Source organism: Girardinichthys multiradiatus, chromosome 11 (genome assembly GCF_021462225.1).
Source record: "Girardinichthys multiradiatus isolate DD_20200921_A chromosome 11, DD_fGirMul_XY1, whole genome shotgun sequence".
Classification (NCBI taxonomy): Eukaryota; Metazoa; Chordata; class Actinopteri; order Cyprinodontiformes; family Goodeidae; genus Girardinichthys; species Girardinichthys multiradiatus.
The window spans coordinates 26,992,170-27,009,655 of NC_061804.1; the positions used below are offsets into that span (position 1 = coordinate 26,992,170).

The 17,486-nt window shown below is 40.0% G+C and overlaps 1 protein-coding gene across 1 annotated transcript; it reads left to right on the plus strand.

Moving 5' to 3' along the window:
• Positions 1–7,175: 7,175 nt before the first annotated feature.
• On the plus strand, positions 7,176–16,064 carry ca4a (carbonic anhydrase IV a). The gene is given in 9 exon segments (XM_047380080.1): positions 7,176–7,427; positions 7,429–7,511; positions 12,403–12,447; positions 13,217–13,381; positions 13,462–13,607; positions 13,727–13,819; positions 13,896–13,962; positions 14,041–14,204; positions 14,288–16,064. Coding segments are annotated over 9 exon segments (993 nt in total). The 5' UTR covers positions 7,176–7,377; the 3' UTR covers positions 14,468–16,064.
• Positions 16,065–17,486: the final 1,422 nt, after the last annotated feature.

Below are 17,486 nucleotides of genomic sequence, written 5' to 3' on the forward strand. Positions count from 1 at the left end.
TATCAGTGTCGTGTCCTAAATCACTGACTCCCAACAGCTTCAGGCATTTAAAGAGTTCTGGTCAACTCAGCTGGGAGGACTGAATGACGGGAATAAAACCGCTGTGTCATTGAGAAACCACATGAAATAACCCAACAATCATTCTTCTGTATACTAAGATACGGAGCACTGACCAGTATAAAATAAAAACATCCTGAGCTGTTAAGTTTACAGTGCCTTTCTAAATGTTCACTGGAACTCCTGAACCTTTTCACATTTCGTCACATTTCAACCTCAAACTTCAATGTATTCTAACGCAACTTTACAGTTGTGTTCAAAATAATAGCAGTCCAACTAGACTAACCAGATAAATCACCGTTTTTGGTAGAAATCACAACATAGCAAATGATTCACTAGTAGCTGTCTTAGTCATGGAAAAGGTGCGTGTTCTAAATAATAGTGTGGAGTTCAGTTACTGAGGTCATTTATTCTGTGAACAGGGGTCAACCAGGTGACCTTTAAGGATGAAGCCAGCACGTTGTATGTGCATTTCTCTCTGAAACCCTGACAAAGATGGGTCATTCCAGCCATTGTTCAGAAGACCAGCACACTTTAATTAAGATGTTGATAGGAGAGGGGAAAAATGAAAAGCAAAACCAGACAGATGTGGAAGGAAATGAAAGACTACCATTTGAATGGATTGAAGAATAGACAGAAAGGCAAAGACTCAGCCAAAGATCAGCTCCGGGGTGGTCAAAGAAGTTATACGTGAGTACTGTGACAATCAGAAGACGTCTGTGTGAAGTTAATTTTGATTGCCAAATCCATGGCCACACTCCAGTAAGGTTGAGCAACACTCATGCACCCTCATTGTTCATTCATCCAAACACAATGATGGACTTTAGTTTGCAACCAAGTTTTATTGAGGTGTTTAAATGTATGGGTTTTATTTGTAAGCGCACACATTTAGTTCACATGTATTTTTAATCAACTCATTTCTGATCTTTAATTTGTAATTATTACTAATTCTTGTTTCTCTTATGGCTTCTTACCTTCCATGATCCCTGGGAGTTTGACCAGACCAAAGGTGATGGCCAGGGCTCAGAGCACCTAAATACCTGTTGGATAATTGGACTGCACCACCAACTCCTGCTGAGGGGGAATATGTATTTTCTTTAGTTAAAGTAGCTCTTTTGTATTTAGCTAAAATTGGTATTAAAAGTTTAGCAGTTTTCATTCCCTTCTTTAGTGTTTAATTTAACAACAAACCTAACTGTACTGTGCTCTTTTCTTGTAGTTAGTTTTTGTATTCTTTAGCTACCTGTTGTAATGGTCTGATCAACCAATATATTATACCCTTGTGTGTCATGTCTTCACAGGTCAGTTATGTTTGTTTGTGCAGTCAGTTGGTTTCTTTACATTTTTCCTGAGTTTAACTTTGCTTATTTGACCTCTTTTATGAGCTCAGTTGTCATTGTTATAATTATACATTTTTTGGGTTAAAATAAAAAACCCTTGTTTTCTAATACAGGTCCTTCTCAAAATATTAGCATATTGTGATAAAGTTCATTATTTTCCATAATGTAATGATTAAAATTTAACATTCATATATTTTAAATTCATTGCACACTAACTGAAATATTTCAGGTCTTTTATTGTCTTAATACAGATGATTTTGGCATACAGCTCATGAAAACCCAAAATTCCTATCTCACAAAATTAGCATATTTCATCCGACCAATAAAAGAAAAGTGTTTTTAATACAAAAAACGTCAACCTTCAAATAATCATGTACAGTTATGCACTCAATACTTGGTCGGGAATCCTTTTGCAGAAATGACTGCTTCAATGCGGCGTGGCATGGAGGCAATCAGCCTGTGGCACTGCTGAGGTCTTATGGAAGCCCAGGATGCTTTGATAGCGGCCTTTAGCTCATCCAGAGTGTTGGGTCTTGAGTCTCTCAACGTTCTCTTCACAATATCCCACAGATTCTCTATGGGGTTCAGGTCAGGAGAGTTGGCAGGCCAATTGAGCACAGTGATACCATGGTCAGTAAACCATTTACCAGTGGTTTTGGCACTGTGAGCAGGTGCCAGGTCGTGCTGAAAAATGAAATCTTCATCTCCATAAAGCCTTTCAGCAGATGGAAGCATGAAGTGCTCCAAAATCTCCTGATAGCTAGCTGCATTGACCCTGCCCTTGATAAAACACAGTGGACCAACACCAGCAGCTGACACGGCACCCCAGACCATCACTGACTGTGGGTACTTGACACTGGACTTCTGGCATTTTGGCATTTCCTTCTCCCCAGTCTTCCTCCAGACTCTGGCACCTTGATTACCGAATGACATGCAGAATTTGCTTTCATCTGAAAAAAGCACTTTGGACCACTGAGCAACAGTCCAGTGCTGCTTCTCTGTAGCCCGGGTCAGGCGCTTCTGCCGCTGTTTCTGGTTCAAAAGTGGCTTGACCTGGGGAATGCGGCACCTGTAGCCCATTTCCTGCACACGCCTGTGCACGGTGGCTCTGGATGTTTCTACTCCAGACTCAGTCCACTGCTTCCGCAGGTCCCCCAAGGTCTGGAATCGGCCCTTCTCCACAATCTTCCTCAGGGTCCGGTCACCTCTTCTCGTTGTGCAGCGTTTTCTGCCACACTTTTTCCTTCCCACAGACTTCCCACTGAGGTGCCTTGATACAGCACTCTGGGAACAGCCTATTCATTCAGAAATTTCTTTCTGTGTCTTACCCTCTTGCTTGAGGGTGTCAATAGTGGCCTTCTGGACAGCAGTCAGGTCGGCAGTCTTACCCATGATTGGGGTTTTGAGTGATGAACCAGGCTGGGAGTTTTAAAGGCCTCAGGAATCTTTTGCAGGTGTTTAGAGTTAACTCATTGATTCAGATGATTAGGTTCATAGCTCGTTTAGAGACCCTTTTAATGATATGCTAATTTTGTGAGATAGGAATTTTGGGTTTTCATGAGGTGTATGCCAAAATCATCCGTATTAAGACAATAAAAGACCTGAAATATTTCAGTTAGTGTGCAATGAATCTAAAATATATGAATGTTAAATTTTCATCATGACATTATGGAAAATAATGAACTTTATCACAATATGCTAATATTTTGAGAAGGACCTGTAATTCCTGTGACGACTCCTGCTTTTCGACTCACACTAATCTATCGGGAAGAAGACTCCACAATGTCCCACTTTTAGAAAAAAGACACATGCTAAAGCGGATTCAAATAGGTGCACATCAGCTGATCTGAAGAAAAAAGAAGAAACATTTTGTGGACAGATGAAAGTAAAATTGTTCTTTTTGGGTTTAAAATACTTCTGTTAGTTTTTAAGTCACTGGACAAGTTTTAAAGGAATATTCCCCCATCAGCCAGATGTATAATAGGCCAGAAGGGTTCTAAAGAGTAACCTCCTCCCCAGGGAGAAACGTTTGATTTTATGGTGAAAGAGAAATATGGACCAAATAGCACCGAGCGCATCAATGATTGGGTTAAAGATGTCAATTTTCCTGGTTCATTAAGTCTTTACAAAAAAGTTGAAGTCATTAATTTCAATCTGTTGTCCAACTTTACTTTTCTTTACTTTTATCATACTACTGGAATGTAGTTTTTATAAATGTTTTTGTCATCATATAAAGCACTTTGAATTGTCTTGTTGCTGAAATGTGCTACACAAATAAACTTGCCTTGCCTTGGGTCCGGGGGCTGCGACAGTTTGTCAGACGACCCCCAAACATTGAATTGAAGCCACGGTTCACTCTAAAGACAATGAAGCATGGTGCTTCAAGCATCACGATATGGGGATGTTTGTCTTACTATGGTGTCAGGCCAGTTCATCACACAAGAGATCATGGATCAGTTTGCATCATCAAAATACTTGAAGAGGTCATATTGCCTTATGGAGAAGAGGAAATGCCCTTAAAATGGGTGTTTCAACAAGACAGCGACCTCAAACCCACAGTACGTGAGCAGCAGCGTGGTTCCAGATCAGTAAAAATCAAAGTTCTGGAGTGACCAGCTGAATCCCCAGACCTTAATCTGACTGAAAATCTGTGGGATGACATTAAAAATGCTGTTAGTAAGGCAAAACCAAGAAATGCAGAGGAAATTTGTGGAAAATTGTCAACTCATCCTGAACTGGAATACCTGCTCACAGGTGCCAGAAGCTGGTCAACTCCATGCAACACAAATATGAAGGAGCTCTCTGACAACTAACTAATAATTAGTTTAGTGATTCACAGGAATGATAAATCCTAAAGAGTTTTCAGTTTATACAGTAAAGCAAAACGCAGACACTGCTATTTTGTTGAACTTTGTAATGTGATAAAAGATTTATGTATTTTTCTTCACAGTTTGATTTAGAAATAAGAACTATTATAAGTCCACACTCCTATCATTTTGAACACAACTGTATGTGCTAGACCAACACAAAGTAGAATGCAATTGTGAAAATGAAAGATTAAACATTGTCAACTTGTTTTTAACAAAAAATATTAAAAAGCTGATAATGCATTTTACTAAGCCGTCCTGAGTCAACAAAACCACCTTTTGATTCTGTTACAGTGGCAGACATTTTAGGGTATTTCTCTACCAGTTTGCACATCTAGAGACTGACATTATTGCACAATCGTCTTTGCAAACCATTTAAACCATTTAAATCCAGTATGGAGTGTTAGGAAGTCTCTAGCTGGTTTTCACTCTGTGTTTGCCTGCATACTTTCTCCTATAAACTCTGGTCAACTTCCCTCTCCCTGCTGAAGAAAAGTATGGCAACACCATCCTTGACTGGGCAGATGATGTGTTCAGGGTGATGTGAAGTGTTGGTTTTCTGACACATACAGCATTTTCTGTACATGGCTTGTGGCAAACTGCAAACAGGGCTTACTATGGCGTTCTTTGAATAATAGTTTTCTTCTTGCCACTATTTCTTAATCACCAGATTTTGTTGAGAACAGCTGTCAACCGACTCTTGCACCGAAGCTGCAGATCTATGCAGCTCCTTCAGAGTTCCTATGGCCACTCTTGGCTAATTCTGATTAATGTTCTTCTTGCCCAGCATGTTGGCATAGGTGAACGGCCATGTCTTGGTGGTGCACAGCTGTGACATATTCTTTCCATTTTTGGATTGCACTTTCCTACTATCAGGTTTCTTTGTCAAATAAACTGAGCTAAAAAAAATAAAACATGAAAACCCCAGCTTTCGTTTATAGTTTTCAGATCATTTCCTTTCTTATTTCGGTGGTTGCAAAACCCTGAAAGCTCTTTTCTTTTGTCCACCAGATGGCGTTTATTCACGAACACAAACCCAAGCGCCCCTGCAACAAGTCCAACACATTCAGCCAATCAAATCAAGAGTTTTACATAAATTTACTGTAAGATATTTCTTAATTTCCCTCCTTTCTCTAGTAGGAGTCAGTAAACTTCCTCTTTTAATAGTAATTTCCTTTGAAGGCCTATGAGGAAAGTAGAAGTATCTGCATGGGTTTGATGATGTTTGAATAGGTTTCTATGCCTCCAAAGCAGATAGACTCAAAATACTGAAGGACAAGACTTACACAGAGTTTCATTCTTAATTCCAGTTATTCAGAAATGGGGCATTTTTAGTGTCACAAGCCAAGTCCTAGTTTTAAGAGGAACTCCTGGTAATGTCAACTCAGGGTGATCAATAATTCAAACTGGAGTTAATCTAGGTCTCCAAAAGGTGACTGAAAATAAAAGGTGACTGCTCTGACTTTTTTATGGCTGAAAAGTTCAGGTGGAGTGCTATGATTCTGCAAGCCTTTGCACTACTGACTTTTCTAACGGGACAAGATGCAGGCTGGGTGAACTTGGCCTGAAAATATACACGTTTTTTTTTTGTTTTTTTTTCGAGATCTGTGTTCTGGGCCATGCCATGGGCAAGCAGAGCTGGCCCATGGCATAAGCAAACTAAGTGACTGCTTCGTGCCTCTAGGCCACCAGAGGTCCCCAAGAGTTAATGACTTTTCATACAAAATGTTAACGTCTTCATGTTTGGGTCAATTTAATAAATAATTAGCTTAATTTTTAAATTGGCACCTAAGGATTTTGAATAGTGAATTTACCTGAATTTTAAAATTTATTGAGATTTTATATTTTTAGGAATTATTAAAGGAAGAACGACGCTTTAAACAAAAGGAATCTTGGCTCTTGCTTTTTTTTGGAAGACGCATCACCTCCCATCCTAAAGTCTTCTCCAGTTCTGATACTGAGTGGGTTTTAAATCGTAGTTGGATTGATCACAGTTATGGTCACAGTGGTTGCTGTCCCTCCCATACATCCTGTGAATTGTTTGGGTCATTGGCACTTGTGGAATAGTTCCCAACGAGGCCATCACGGTTTTGGTCCCACGTTTCAAGGTAAAAATCTTGTCAATGGAAAAATGTCCTACATGCCTTCATCCAGGGCAAAATAATCATAGTTTGGTAGTCATGGTAATAGTTGTAACTAAATCTCAAGTAAATTCTGCTTGAGCCCCATCAAATTTTCAGCTGACCCTGTTAATTAGATTATAATTTGTGATAAACTATTAAACTGTCATGTGTTCTTGAATATGATGCAGATTCATCCTGTTCTACATCAGAGCTTTGAAAGTTCAGGTACAGAAAGCTCTTATGAAATCCAACTACGTTTGGGATATTAACAGTTTAATTGGCAAATTTAATAGATGTCATCATACCAAAGTAAAATCTTCCCTCTACATCTATGTTGAAACCACTGTACACCTACCAGTGGACTGCCACACCATGGATGGAGAATGTAAAACAGGTATTAGCACTGGTCTGGTGGTGAGGAGCTTCACAGGAACCCCAAATCAAACTTCTTTGGGTCACATATAATTATGAACCGGGCTCTGGACTGAATACCTGGGTTAGGGTTTGAAACTTTGGCAGCTCTTAGTAAATGCCTCTGCTCAGGACTTTTTTTGTTTGAACAACTTTGCTTGCCCATCATTTATCTACAGACTAAAGATGTTCTTATGTTTTCGAATCTCTGTGGGCCATTATCTTCGAGTCATGAATAATTCAATTCAATTCAATTCAAAAATACTTTATTAATCCCAAAGGGAAATTAAATGTTGTTATAGCTCATATTAATAAGCCCATAATATCATAAACCCATCTAATTTCAGCCCCACACTGCCACAGATCATCAGGAAGCTGTTTGACTTAATCATCATGACTGTAATGAATGCGTAATACTCTCAGCTGCCTCTCTCAATGGGAGCCATTAATGGGCCCCTATCACCGGGGGCGCTGATCACTGCAGAGAAGCGATGCCCGCACAGGGGGAGGGGCCAGGCAGTCTTTCTTTCTTTCTTTCGGGTGTATGGTAATAGATAAGTATAAGGACCCCCCGGAGGAATGCGACCACATCGAAGGGAATCAAGTCATTGTGTCGCCTTCTCTCGGCTGAAGGAGTCGCTCCAACATGCAGCAGCTGCTGATCCTGCCCGCTCTACTCGCATCCTTCTGGACAGTCTGCACCGGATCAGGAGGTAGGTCATTATTGGAGAACACCTTATTTTATTCACTCATGCAATAAGGACTTAAATTGGTCAAATCAAGTGACAGTTGCCTGAGTATCTGTATGATTGATACAAGAATTTCAGTTTTTTTTTTTTTTTTGTCAATTAATAATACTCGTTATCATTTTCTGTAATTACTCATATCATTTCTAATGTTGACACCCATCTAATAGCTCCACTGTACCAGAATTCATGAATAAATACACCTGTCTTTAAACCAGTAGGATAAATATGCTTTGGTTCCAAGCTTAAATGAGTTCTGATTTAAAAGAGATGAGAGATATCTCATGAGAGATAAATAAAATGTTAAAAAGGACGTGTGCGGAGATAGAAGGTCCTCAGATAAAATTACCCAGACCGGGCAGCCGCACCTGTCCTGTCCATCACGCAGGACGAGGCTCCGGTGCTCTCCAACGCGCGTCCTAAACTGACTGTGAGCTGCGTGGAAGGAGAGGGGTCCCTGCGCCCTCCGAGGCGGAGACACAAGCTGTGATTCAGCCTGTGAGCGCTTCGGACACCCTCCTCTTTCTGGTGGCGCACCTGCTCGGTTCCGCGCAGAGCCAGTTTCTGACAGACTGGTTTTTGGTGCATAGATCCTCGTTGTGCGCAACGATCACGTGTAAATAAGCAGCGGCGGATCTTGAGGTGGCTCGTTTGCAAATCAGTCATTACAAGTCGGAGCTTCAAAGTCGCTTTCTCATCAGATTATGCAGACAACTCCAAGTGTCAGACTGATTCAGATGAAACTAGCCGAGGGTCATTAAGAACCTAATCAGTCTCTCTTGCAGCCATATGCTCCGTGTCATTTCAGATAAAACTGCTCTATGAGCTCTAGACCACCGATCAGAGAAGGCGCGTCACCTTAACGGACACTATGTCCCGCTTTTAGAGATGCGCCAACATGGCCAAAGTTATTTACTTATCCTAAAGATGGCTAAATCAGGGGAGCCTCCAGTAAGTTTTAAAAAGAGCGGCTATAACAGAATTATGAGAGTTGCATAAGGCTAAGCGTTCAGACGTGGTCATCACACAGCTATGCATTAATAAAGTTGCGACTCACTAAAACTTGGCCTCTCCTCTGTTATATGTATATTTATATATGTCACATAATAAATAGAGACTGGCTGGCTAAGAAGCAAGTACGCTATTTCAGAAGACGACGGTAAAGAGAACAGCAGGATTTATGCTAAATTGTCACATAAAATAAAGTGAGACAGGATAAAGTAGCACGAAGTTCCTGTTTATGGCAATACGTTCAGTCACAGTCCTACAACACAAACACTCCTTTAAAATGAAAACGTACCCATTATGAAATAAGCTAATTCATTAAACGTGAATACACTGATGCTCTCATTGAATCGGCAGTGGAACAAAAATTGTTCAAACAACCTGATGCTGTGTTCAGGTTGATGTGCAATGTTGGTTTTCTACCACACAGTGTTTAGCATGTAAACCAAAAAATATGTAACTTTGGTCTTCTCTAACCAGAGCATCTTCTTCTATGTGTTTGCTGTATCCCTAATATAGATTGTAGCAAACTAAAAGTATTGTTACTTTCTTTCATCAGTGGCATCCTTCTTCCTTCTCTTCCAAAAACAACAGATTTCTGGAGTTCTCGACCAATAGTTGTTCTGTCAACAGATTCTCCCACCTGAGCTGTAAATCTCAGCAGCTCTTCCGAAGCTACTGTATGCCTCTTGGCTGCTTCTTTCATTAATGCTCTCCTCGAGTAAGAAGGCTATAAGGGACAAACACAAAAGAATGACAAATTAATGTTACAACTTATTGAAAACATGTACTTGCCTATTTTAAATTGATGTAAGTAAAAACTGTACCCTTATATATCTGGGGCAGCAAATGTACAGGGTTGGCCATTGCCCATTCCTGGTGATGCCACTGGAAATATTCCAGTAACCAGTGGGGTTTAGAAAGGTCTTAGGGGCAGTAGCCCAGGGCCATCAGGTTTTAGGGGCCCAGAAAAAGTTTTTTTTCCTCCTTTATTTATTAACACACACTTATACAAGCCTGAGATAGTTATTATAACATTTGGCTTATATACCTTGACCATAAGGTGTGTCTAACTATTAAGCAAATGTAATCAGCATACCTGAAAGAGATTTGTGGTTTCAGTTAGGGCAACAAATCAGGCTCCTGTCTATATATTTCAGGTGAAAGTTCTGTTTAGCTGTGAGTCTATTGCGCAGATTTCTGTTTGCGCCAAAATGAAGCGGGGCGAAGAGAGCTGATAATGTCCACCTTTCATTTAGAGATGAAGTGTCTGCGTGTGGGTGTCCGAGCAGCTGCTGGATCCAGGTCGCGCACTCAATGCTGTGTGTGTGTGTGTGTGTACATGTTTTTTTTTTTTTTTTTATCTGACCAGACTGTAGTGTATTTGTTTTCTCCTCGCTGACTATTGTTTTTCTCGCTTAGCCCTCAGGTCCACTGAGTCCAGCTCACATTATTGTTCCCTTTGCTTTGCTACACACAAAGACATCAAAGAGGCCTATTGGTCAAGGTTCGAGCGACATCTGATTGGTTGATGGAGAAGACCAGGTGGAAAGTGTAAAAAATAGACATTTGTAATGGGAGATGTTTCCAAACATAAGTAATAGCTCTGTGCAATACTACTTCTTCAGAAGTAGATTTCCTGTACTTGTGGAACTAAAATGGGTATTTAGAAAAGGAAGCATTTCCGAATTGAAAGACTTGAAAACAGATGAATAAGCATGACTTTAATAAGAGATCAGTTATTTAAATGCTTTTTGTTATACACCTGTACTATTTTATTATAGTTTCGGTCAGAGGTTAACTTTCAGACGAGACAATTTTGGACCAGGAGCTTCTTTCTTGATTGGCCCTCTTTCAGTCTATGGTGATATTTGGACCCCAACTGTCTCCCTCAGGTGAAATTTAATGGGTTAACATGTTCAGGAACAACACAAGAACCTCCAAGGCTCAAGCTTAGAATGGAATAAGCACCAGCATCACTGTCCACAGTGAAGTGAAAATAAAATCAGCATGAACTGTGAAGGTACTGACCCAGAAAGAAATACTTTCCCCACAATCGACAAGTTAAAGCTCAACTGAAATTGTTGACTTCCTACGAGGTGATAGTGGTAAAATTGAAATAGGCCATCCTGTTTAGTATCTGTTTTCCTATGTGTCTTAAATCTACTTGTGGTCTATGAAATGTCCAGTATAGACCAGATAGAGATGGCTGGAATGCAAGGCCTTCCTCTGATATGGAGGGTTTTGCTAACCCAAGAGAAGATCCCTCTCTTCTCTCCAGGGTTAGATATCTGATGCTCAAGGATTGTTTTATCTCCTTGTCTCCTTTGTACTGTGAATTACATTCTCAGCATGTGAAAGAACTATAAAAGGCTTGTTAAATTCTGTCTGCAGCAGAGCGGGCAGACATCATACTGATTTGATTGTATCCTCTGTCAGTACTCAATTCTTGCAAGAATTCGTTAAAGTGCCACTTTGATTTTCACAGATCTCCTTGTTAACTGAATATATTGAGGTGCATTTTTATTTTTCAATTTACAGGGGTCAATTCAAACGTCTTTTGTAGAAAACGTTTATGGTCAGATGAGACAAATGTTCAAGCTATTTATCCACAGTAACAAGAAATACATTTGGAGGAGTCAAGGTGAGGATTTCAAACCTATAGAACGACTGTCAAGTATGGTGGAGGCTGCATCTTGCTGAGGGTGTGCAACCTCTTTGCTTTCTCCTCAAACCAAGCTAAAAGGTTGAAAGTTGTCCATCTAAAGATAGCACCCAAACATTACTATGTGAGCAATAACAATCTTTTTATGGGGACTCATCTGTTACATAAACAGGGTCCGGCACTAAGATCACGAGGTCTAGTATCTTGGTTCTGCTTTGCAGTTGACACATTGTTGAAGACCTCACACAGCTGTGGTGCTTTCACATTTACCTGCAGAGCTGCTGGACCCTACAGACCAAAGTGTTGGAGAATAAATATAGCCCTTTAATCCGCTCAGCTACCAGGATGTAGTGACTGAGGGTCATTAGAATTTTCTGAGTTTGCAAGATGTTCCCTTTTTCTCTACCAGTTCCCATATACATGTAAATCCTGTGAGACTAAAATTGTCTTCTTATTCACTGAAGCCAGCACTGTGATAGATGACAACACTACTATTTATCCTCAAGGTTTTGCATATTTTCAATCTTATCAGGGATAAAAGAACTAATCAGGATGGCAGAGGAACCAAACATTGAAATCATTCACAAACACAAAGGAGAAGTCTTTAGAAGTTCTTAAAACCGAGAAAGAGTCCCTCCCTATTTCCCTCAGTCTCATGTTTATTTTTTACAAATATTTGACTTGTAAGAAAGCTGCAGATATTTGTCTCTGAGTGAAGAAGAAAACATGCAAAAAAAATTGTGAAATATTAATAAGCAGCTTGACAAACATGTAAGAGGGGAGCTTTGCTGATGGGAAAGTACGGCCCTCTGTTTATTCTGATAATGCGGAAAGATAAGGCATCAACAGCAACTTTTGGTGAATAAGATCACAATTCCTGGATATTAGGAGGCTTTTTTGGAGCATAAATAACAGTAGTATCCAACTGCTTGAACAATTTGCTGTTTGCAGAAAAGAAGAGAAATAAACACATTTTACTGAGCTATATTTGTAAATGCATATAAAATCTTACTGGACTGCTGCCAGAAGATATGGCAACAGAAAACATCATATTCTGCTCCGACAAAAAGCTGCAGCTTGTTGATGTCAGTCAGAGGTGAACATGACTGACATTCAGACTGCTTGCATTGTCTGCTGCGGATAAATGAATGCAAATATCTGGTAAATAAATGATTGTTTCTATTTCAGATTGGTGCTACCAGAGCCAGTTTACCTGCGAGCATCAGTGCAATGGTGAGTTTTTCCCAACAGTTAAGGTAAAATAATGACTCCATATAGCATTTTTAAAATAAAACATACGATAGAGATTTGATAAATATTTTCTGAGAGTTTGTGAAAGTATTTGGGACTTAATTAGGACTTTTATATATCGGGTTACTTGAAAAGAATACAAACAATCATATATATCTGACATATCTACATGTAGCATCTTGAAACAGACTTTTAAATATTGTGTTTAAACACATTCTAAAACTGAGGTCATTTTTGTTATTCAATTGGAACTCTTGAGGGGATTTCTTGCATTGAGATAATTTGCACAGGGTTCCGACTCCTCCAGAATCAACATGGCTACAATATTATCGCAAATTAAATAGAACAACAAAACAGCCTATAGGTTACCATTAATCTTGCTATAGGATGATTAAAGACAAACGACAAAGTGTGAAAATTGCTGTAACCTAAATCTAAAGCCAAGATAATGATTTCCTGTTTATATCAATCTGTACTTGATGAATGTTTTCACTTTGGCATTGGCTATTGCCCAGTTAAGCATATTTCTGGAATAAAAAAAAAACAGATTCACATGAACTCCATTACAAAAGCCAAACAATTTTGTTGCCTAATCATATGCAAAGAAAGGACCAGTTGATGATCCCTGTGGTACTCCAAACCTTTTGGATGCAAAACATGCAAAATGTAGACAGAACCTATCTTTCATCTCCTCCAACATCTATCTAAGCTCAAACGTAATCAGCTGTCACTGGTAAATATCATCTTTCAGCACCAGAAAAGTGGAACCATGCCAACCAGGATTGTGGGGGAAGATCTCAGTCACCCATCAATATTGTCACCAGAAAGACACTGAAAGACGAGACTCTGACCCCTCTTCAATTCAAAAACTACCAGCAGACCTTCAGAGGCTCCATCAAAAACAATGGCCACTCAGGTGAGCTCAACATCAAATGACCTTTGAAAGCTTTGAGGCTGTTGTGTGAACTCTTTGTGCTCACATCGTGTCCATTCCAGTTCAGGTTGGAATTCCTATTATCAACACCATCTCAGGAGGAGGCCTACTGACTACATACAAGGCCGTGCAGTTCCACCTGCACTGGGGCAAAGATGGAGGGCTTGGCTCTGAACACACCATTGATGGGGAACAGTACCCCATGGAGGTAAATGACCATCAGAAACAGACAACATTGTATTTTAGCAATAAAAACAACTTCAGCATCAGCTGAACAATGAACTCTACAATGATGGCAGCTTGTTTAAGCAAACAATTTTTTTTCAGCTGCACATCGTTCACATGAAGAACCATTATGTTGATCTCACAACTGCACTGAGAGATCCAGTGGGGGTTGCAGTTCTTGGATTTTTCTACGAGGTAATTCTTTAAAATCCAGTTTTAAAGTTTGCTTATGTTTTGCGATGAGACACTTGTTACATGTGTTTCTGTTTAGGAGTCCAAGAGTGCAAACCGAAAGTATGACTCCATCATCAATATGCTGCAAAGTGTCAGAGCAACAAGTAGGTGCTGAAGTTCTGCAAGTGATCCCAAAGTTTGGCTCTGCTTATCTGTGCAGTTAACAAAGTGTGTGTTTTCAGATAGCAATGCCTCTCTGCCCCCCATCTCCCTGGCACAGCTGATCCCTCCTGAGCAGAATCTGACCTCGTACTACCGTTACCAGGGCTCCCTGACCACCCCGGGCTGTACCGAGGCTGTGGTCTGGACTGTGTTTGAGAACCCTATCCCTTTAAGCATGGAGCAGGTTAGAATAAGAGATGATGTTTTATAAAATGACTACATTGAGTTTGTCCTAAACCTACAGTCTAACACTTGTTTCACTTGCAGCTCAGAGCATTCTCCAAGGTCCTGTTCCGTGATAGCAAGTCGATGGTGAACAACTTCAGGCCTATTCAGCCCCTCAATGGCCGGCAGGTGTTCCGCTCAAGAAGTGCCATGCTCCTGGTCAGCTCTACCCTCCTTGCAGCAGCCCTTGCGATGGTGTTGGGGCTGTCCCAACTCAACTAAAAGCGAGCCATCCCATTCTGCACTGCGACATCTATGACCCCAAACAGATCTGCACCAATCCTCAGCAGAGACTCTAGTTTCTATTGTAACACTGACATGTTTGCAAAGACGATGGAAAATGTCGTAGTGCAGGGATCGCTCATCTGTTGTTTCCCCCCTTATGACACAGATGACAGAGGTGTGTGAGAAACGCCTTAAGAAAGGTGGTGTAAGGGTTCGATCAGCGTCCATGCATGTGTAGTGAAGTAGTATCTCTTATTTGAGCCTTATGAATGTGCCACAAAGCAAGTTACTGGGCACTCAAAGTCAGTAATCAAACTCAACACCAGATTTTTTCTTTGGACAGGATTTATTTTCTGTTTACTGCTCTGTACTAACAACCAGTGCAGACGCAAACTCATTTTACATCTTTAGTTTTCATATTAACTCATCCACCTTGTCCAATGTCAGGTAAATTTAGTGTTAATACCAGCATGTGTTGCCAGTGTTTAGAGGGCAAGTGAGCACTAATGTCAGCCCCATGACTTGGCACATAATATATTGTTATTAACAGAGCATGTGAAAGGCGTGAAGTTATATATAGCAGAACTGGGTCATAAAAAAACACTACAACTCAAAGCTAGAGGTCAAAGGAGTATGCAGCTTGACGTTTCTCTCAAAGTACAGCAGATTACACCACTACAGCCAGGTCGAGGCCTCTCAGAGGTTTGGTCAGCAGCTCTGTTCTGAGAGTGCTTGTGGGAAAGTTCTTGTTGTAGCTCACCAGAAACCATGAAGAACAGCTGCATGAAGTTCTGAGAGTATCACTCCAGGCTCTCCCCTCCCAGAGTCACCCGAGACAAAGAAGAAGATGTTAACATCCCAGCAGTCGCTCAGAAAGACTGTACCAGCTCGCTTTTACAGAGGGAGCAATTGTTTGACAAGGATACAAATTTTCTTTTCTTTTTAACCATTGGTTTTGTGCATATTATATATGAAGAGCATGATTCTGCATGCTGTGATGTTCCAGATGTCTGACATAAGCTACATGGCTGTTGGAAGTGAGCTTCCAAATTCCTAAATTCATTTGAATTTTACGGAAGCTTATTGTGCAAAACTGCCATTGTTTTCATTGCTAGTATTACAGGCAGGTGGATGCATTGATAATTGTCGAATGTGAATCACACCCTGCTGAGCTCTCTCTAGTGTTTTCAGGAGAATTTGCCATGTATTCTGAAGAGGGATATTTGTCAGCAAGAACTGTTGTTACAATGAGGAAGTAATCTGTGTATTTTCCATTGTTTCAGAAGAAATCCAGTTATATTTCTATGCTGTCATTTTACACATGTATTTATGTAGTGAATGTACATATTGAGATGAGATGCACAGTTATTGTTATTGATCTATTGCAAAAATATGTAGAGAATGCAAACCTATACATGAAGCTTGAAACTGTCTATGACCAATCAAGTTTACCTGTACTCTGGAAGTGTTTGAGATGCCAGGTTGTAATGCTTGAAAATGTCTTAAAAAAGATACAGTGAATGTTACTGTTAAATAATAAACAATATGCCTTTTAAAGACGCTGGCTACTGCTTGCATGGCCACAGATCAATCAGTCAGGCCTCATCTCTGTTTTACTTCCATCAAAACACAATCCTTACCTCCGAGGCTAACACTGTGCTTTATCAAAGTATTCACACCCTTTTAAAGCTTTTTCAGTTTTTGTCAAATTCCAGCCACAAACTTGTAGTGTATTTACTGGAGTTTTTTTAGTGATATACCAACACAAATACAGCACATAATTGCAAAGTGGAAAGAAAAAGGTACATGATTTTCCAACAATTTTCACAAATAAAAATCTGAAAAATGTGATTTTGTATTCAGCAACTTTGCTCTGATACCCATAAAAACAACAAATTGCCTTTGGAAGTCACCTAATTAGAAAATAATAGTCCACCAGTGTGTGAATTGATCACATAACTACAAACCTATGTCGCCCCACCTGACAACCTGGGAAAGGAGAAACATGATCATACAAGAAGCCAAAAGGCCTATGTTAACTCTGGAGGACCTGCAGATGTTCACAACTCAGGAGGGAGTATATGTAATAGTATAATGTAATATATAAAAATAATACGACAGAGCTTGAACTGTTTTGTGAAAAAGAATGAGCTCTGGCCCATTCAGAGATGGAACCGGCACATCTCTCTCTAATAAGGCTTTTCATTATTTTTATCCCAGTCTGAATGTTCAGACAGAAAGGATACTGAAAAGGAAGTATGGGAATCCTGGTGAGAAATGACTTGAATAACCTTTCTTCCTTTAATTAGAAAGATGACAAACTTTTATGTTATCACCACCTAATAACTCAATGCACAGGGTTGTATGTTTGTGTGCTTGCGTGTTGCAAAGGCCACAAAGGCTTTCAGATTCAAGCAGTAAAAAACATTTTGTATTTTATTTAACTTTTTTGTCTCTTTCAGCATTATTATAGTCCTGTGTTGACTTTGCCTGTTGGTTGATGTGTGAAAACAAGTTTGCTGAGCTCTATCAGGTGCTATGCTGAGATGGAAAATATGTTTTAAGTATTATAAAAAAAATTGGCTGACAACACACTTTGCATGTGCTTTTTCTGCTGCTTTGCACACCTATTTCCATCACTCTAATTGTCCCCCCCATGTCATTAGGAAATCAAAAGAGTTATTACCAAAGGGAAACCAGAAGGATCCTCATTGTGAATGTGACCCACCTTGAAACAGCTGCTGTTAAAGGTCACTGGGTCGATCTTCGCGCACATAGTCACGAGAAAAACAAACAGTGTCACCTTTACCGTCTTCTGTTCTCTCCATGGAGTCTATTGATCGGTGCTGCAAGGCAGGCATCTCCACCCTGAGCGGTCACCAGCTGGGAACCAAGCCACTCTTGTCTAACCCAATGGATAGAGTGCCGTGCAAAAGTATTAACACCCTTTGAACGTTTTCATGTTTTGCCACATCACTTGGGATTTTATGTGATTAAATAAGTAGCACACAGTCGA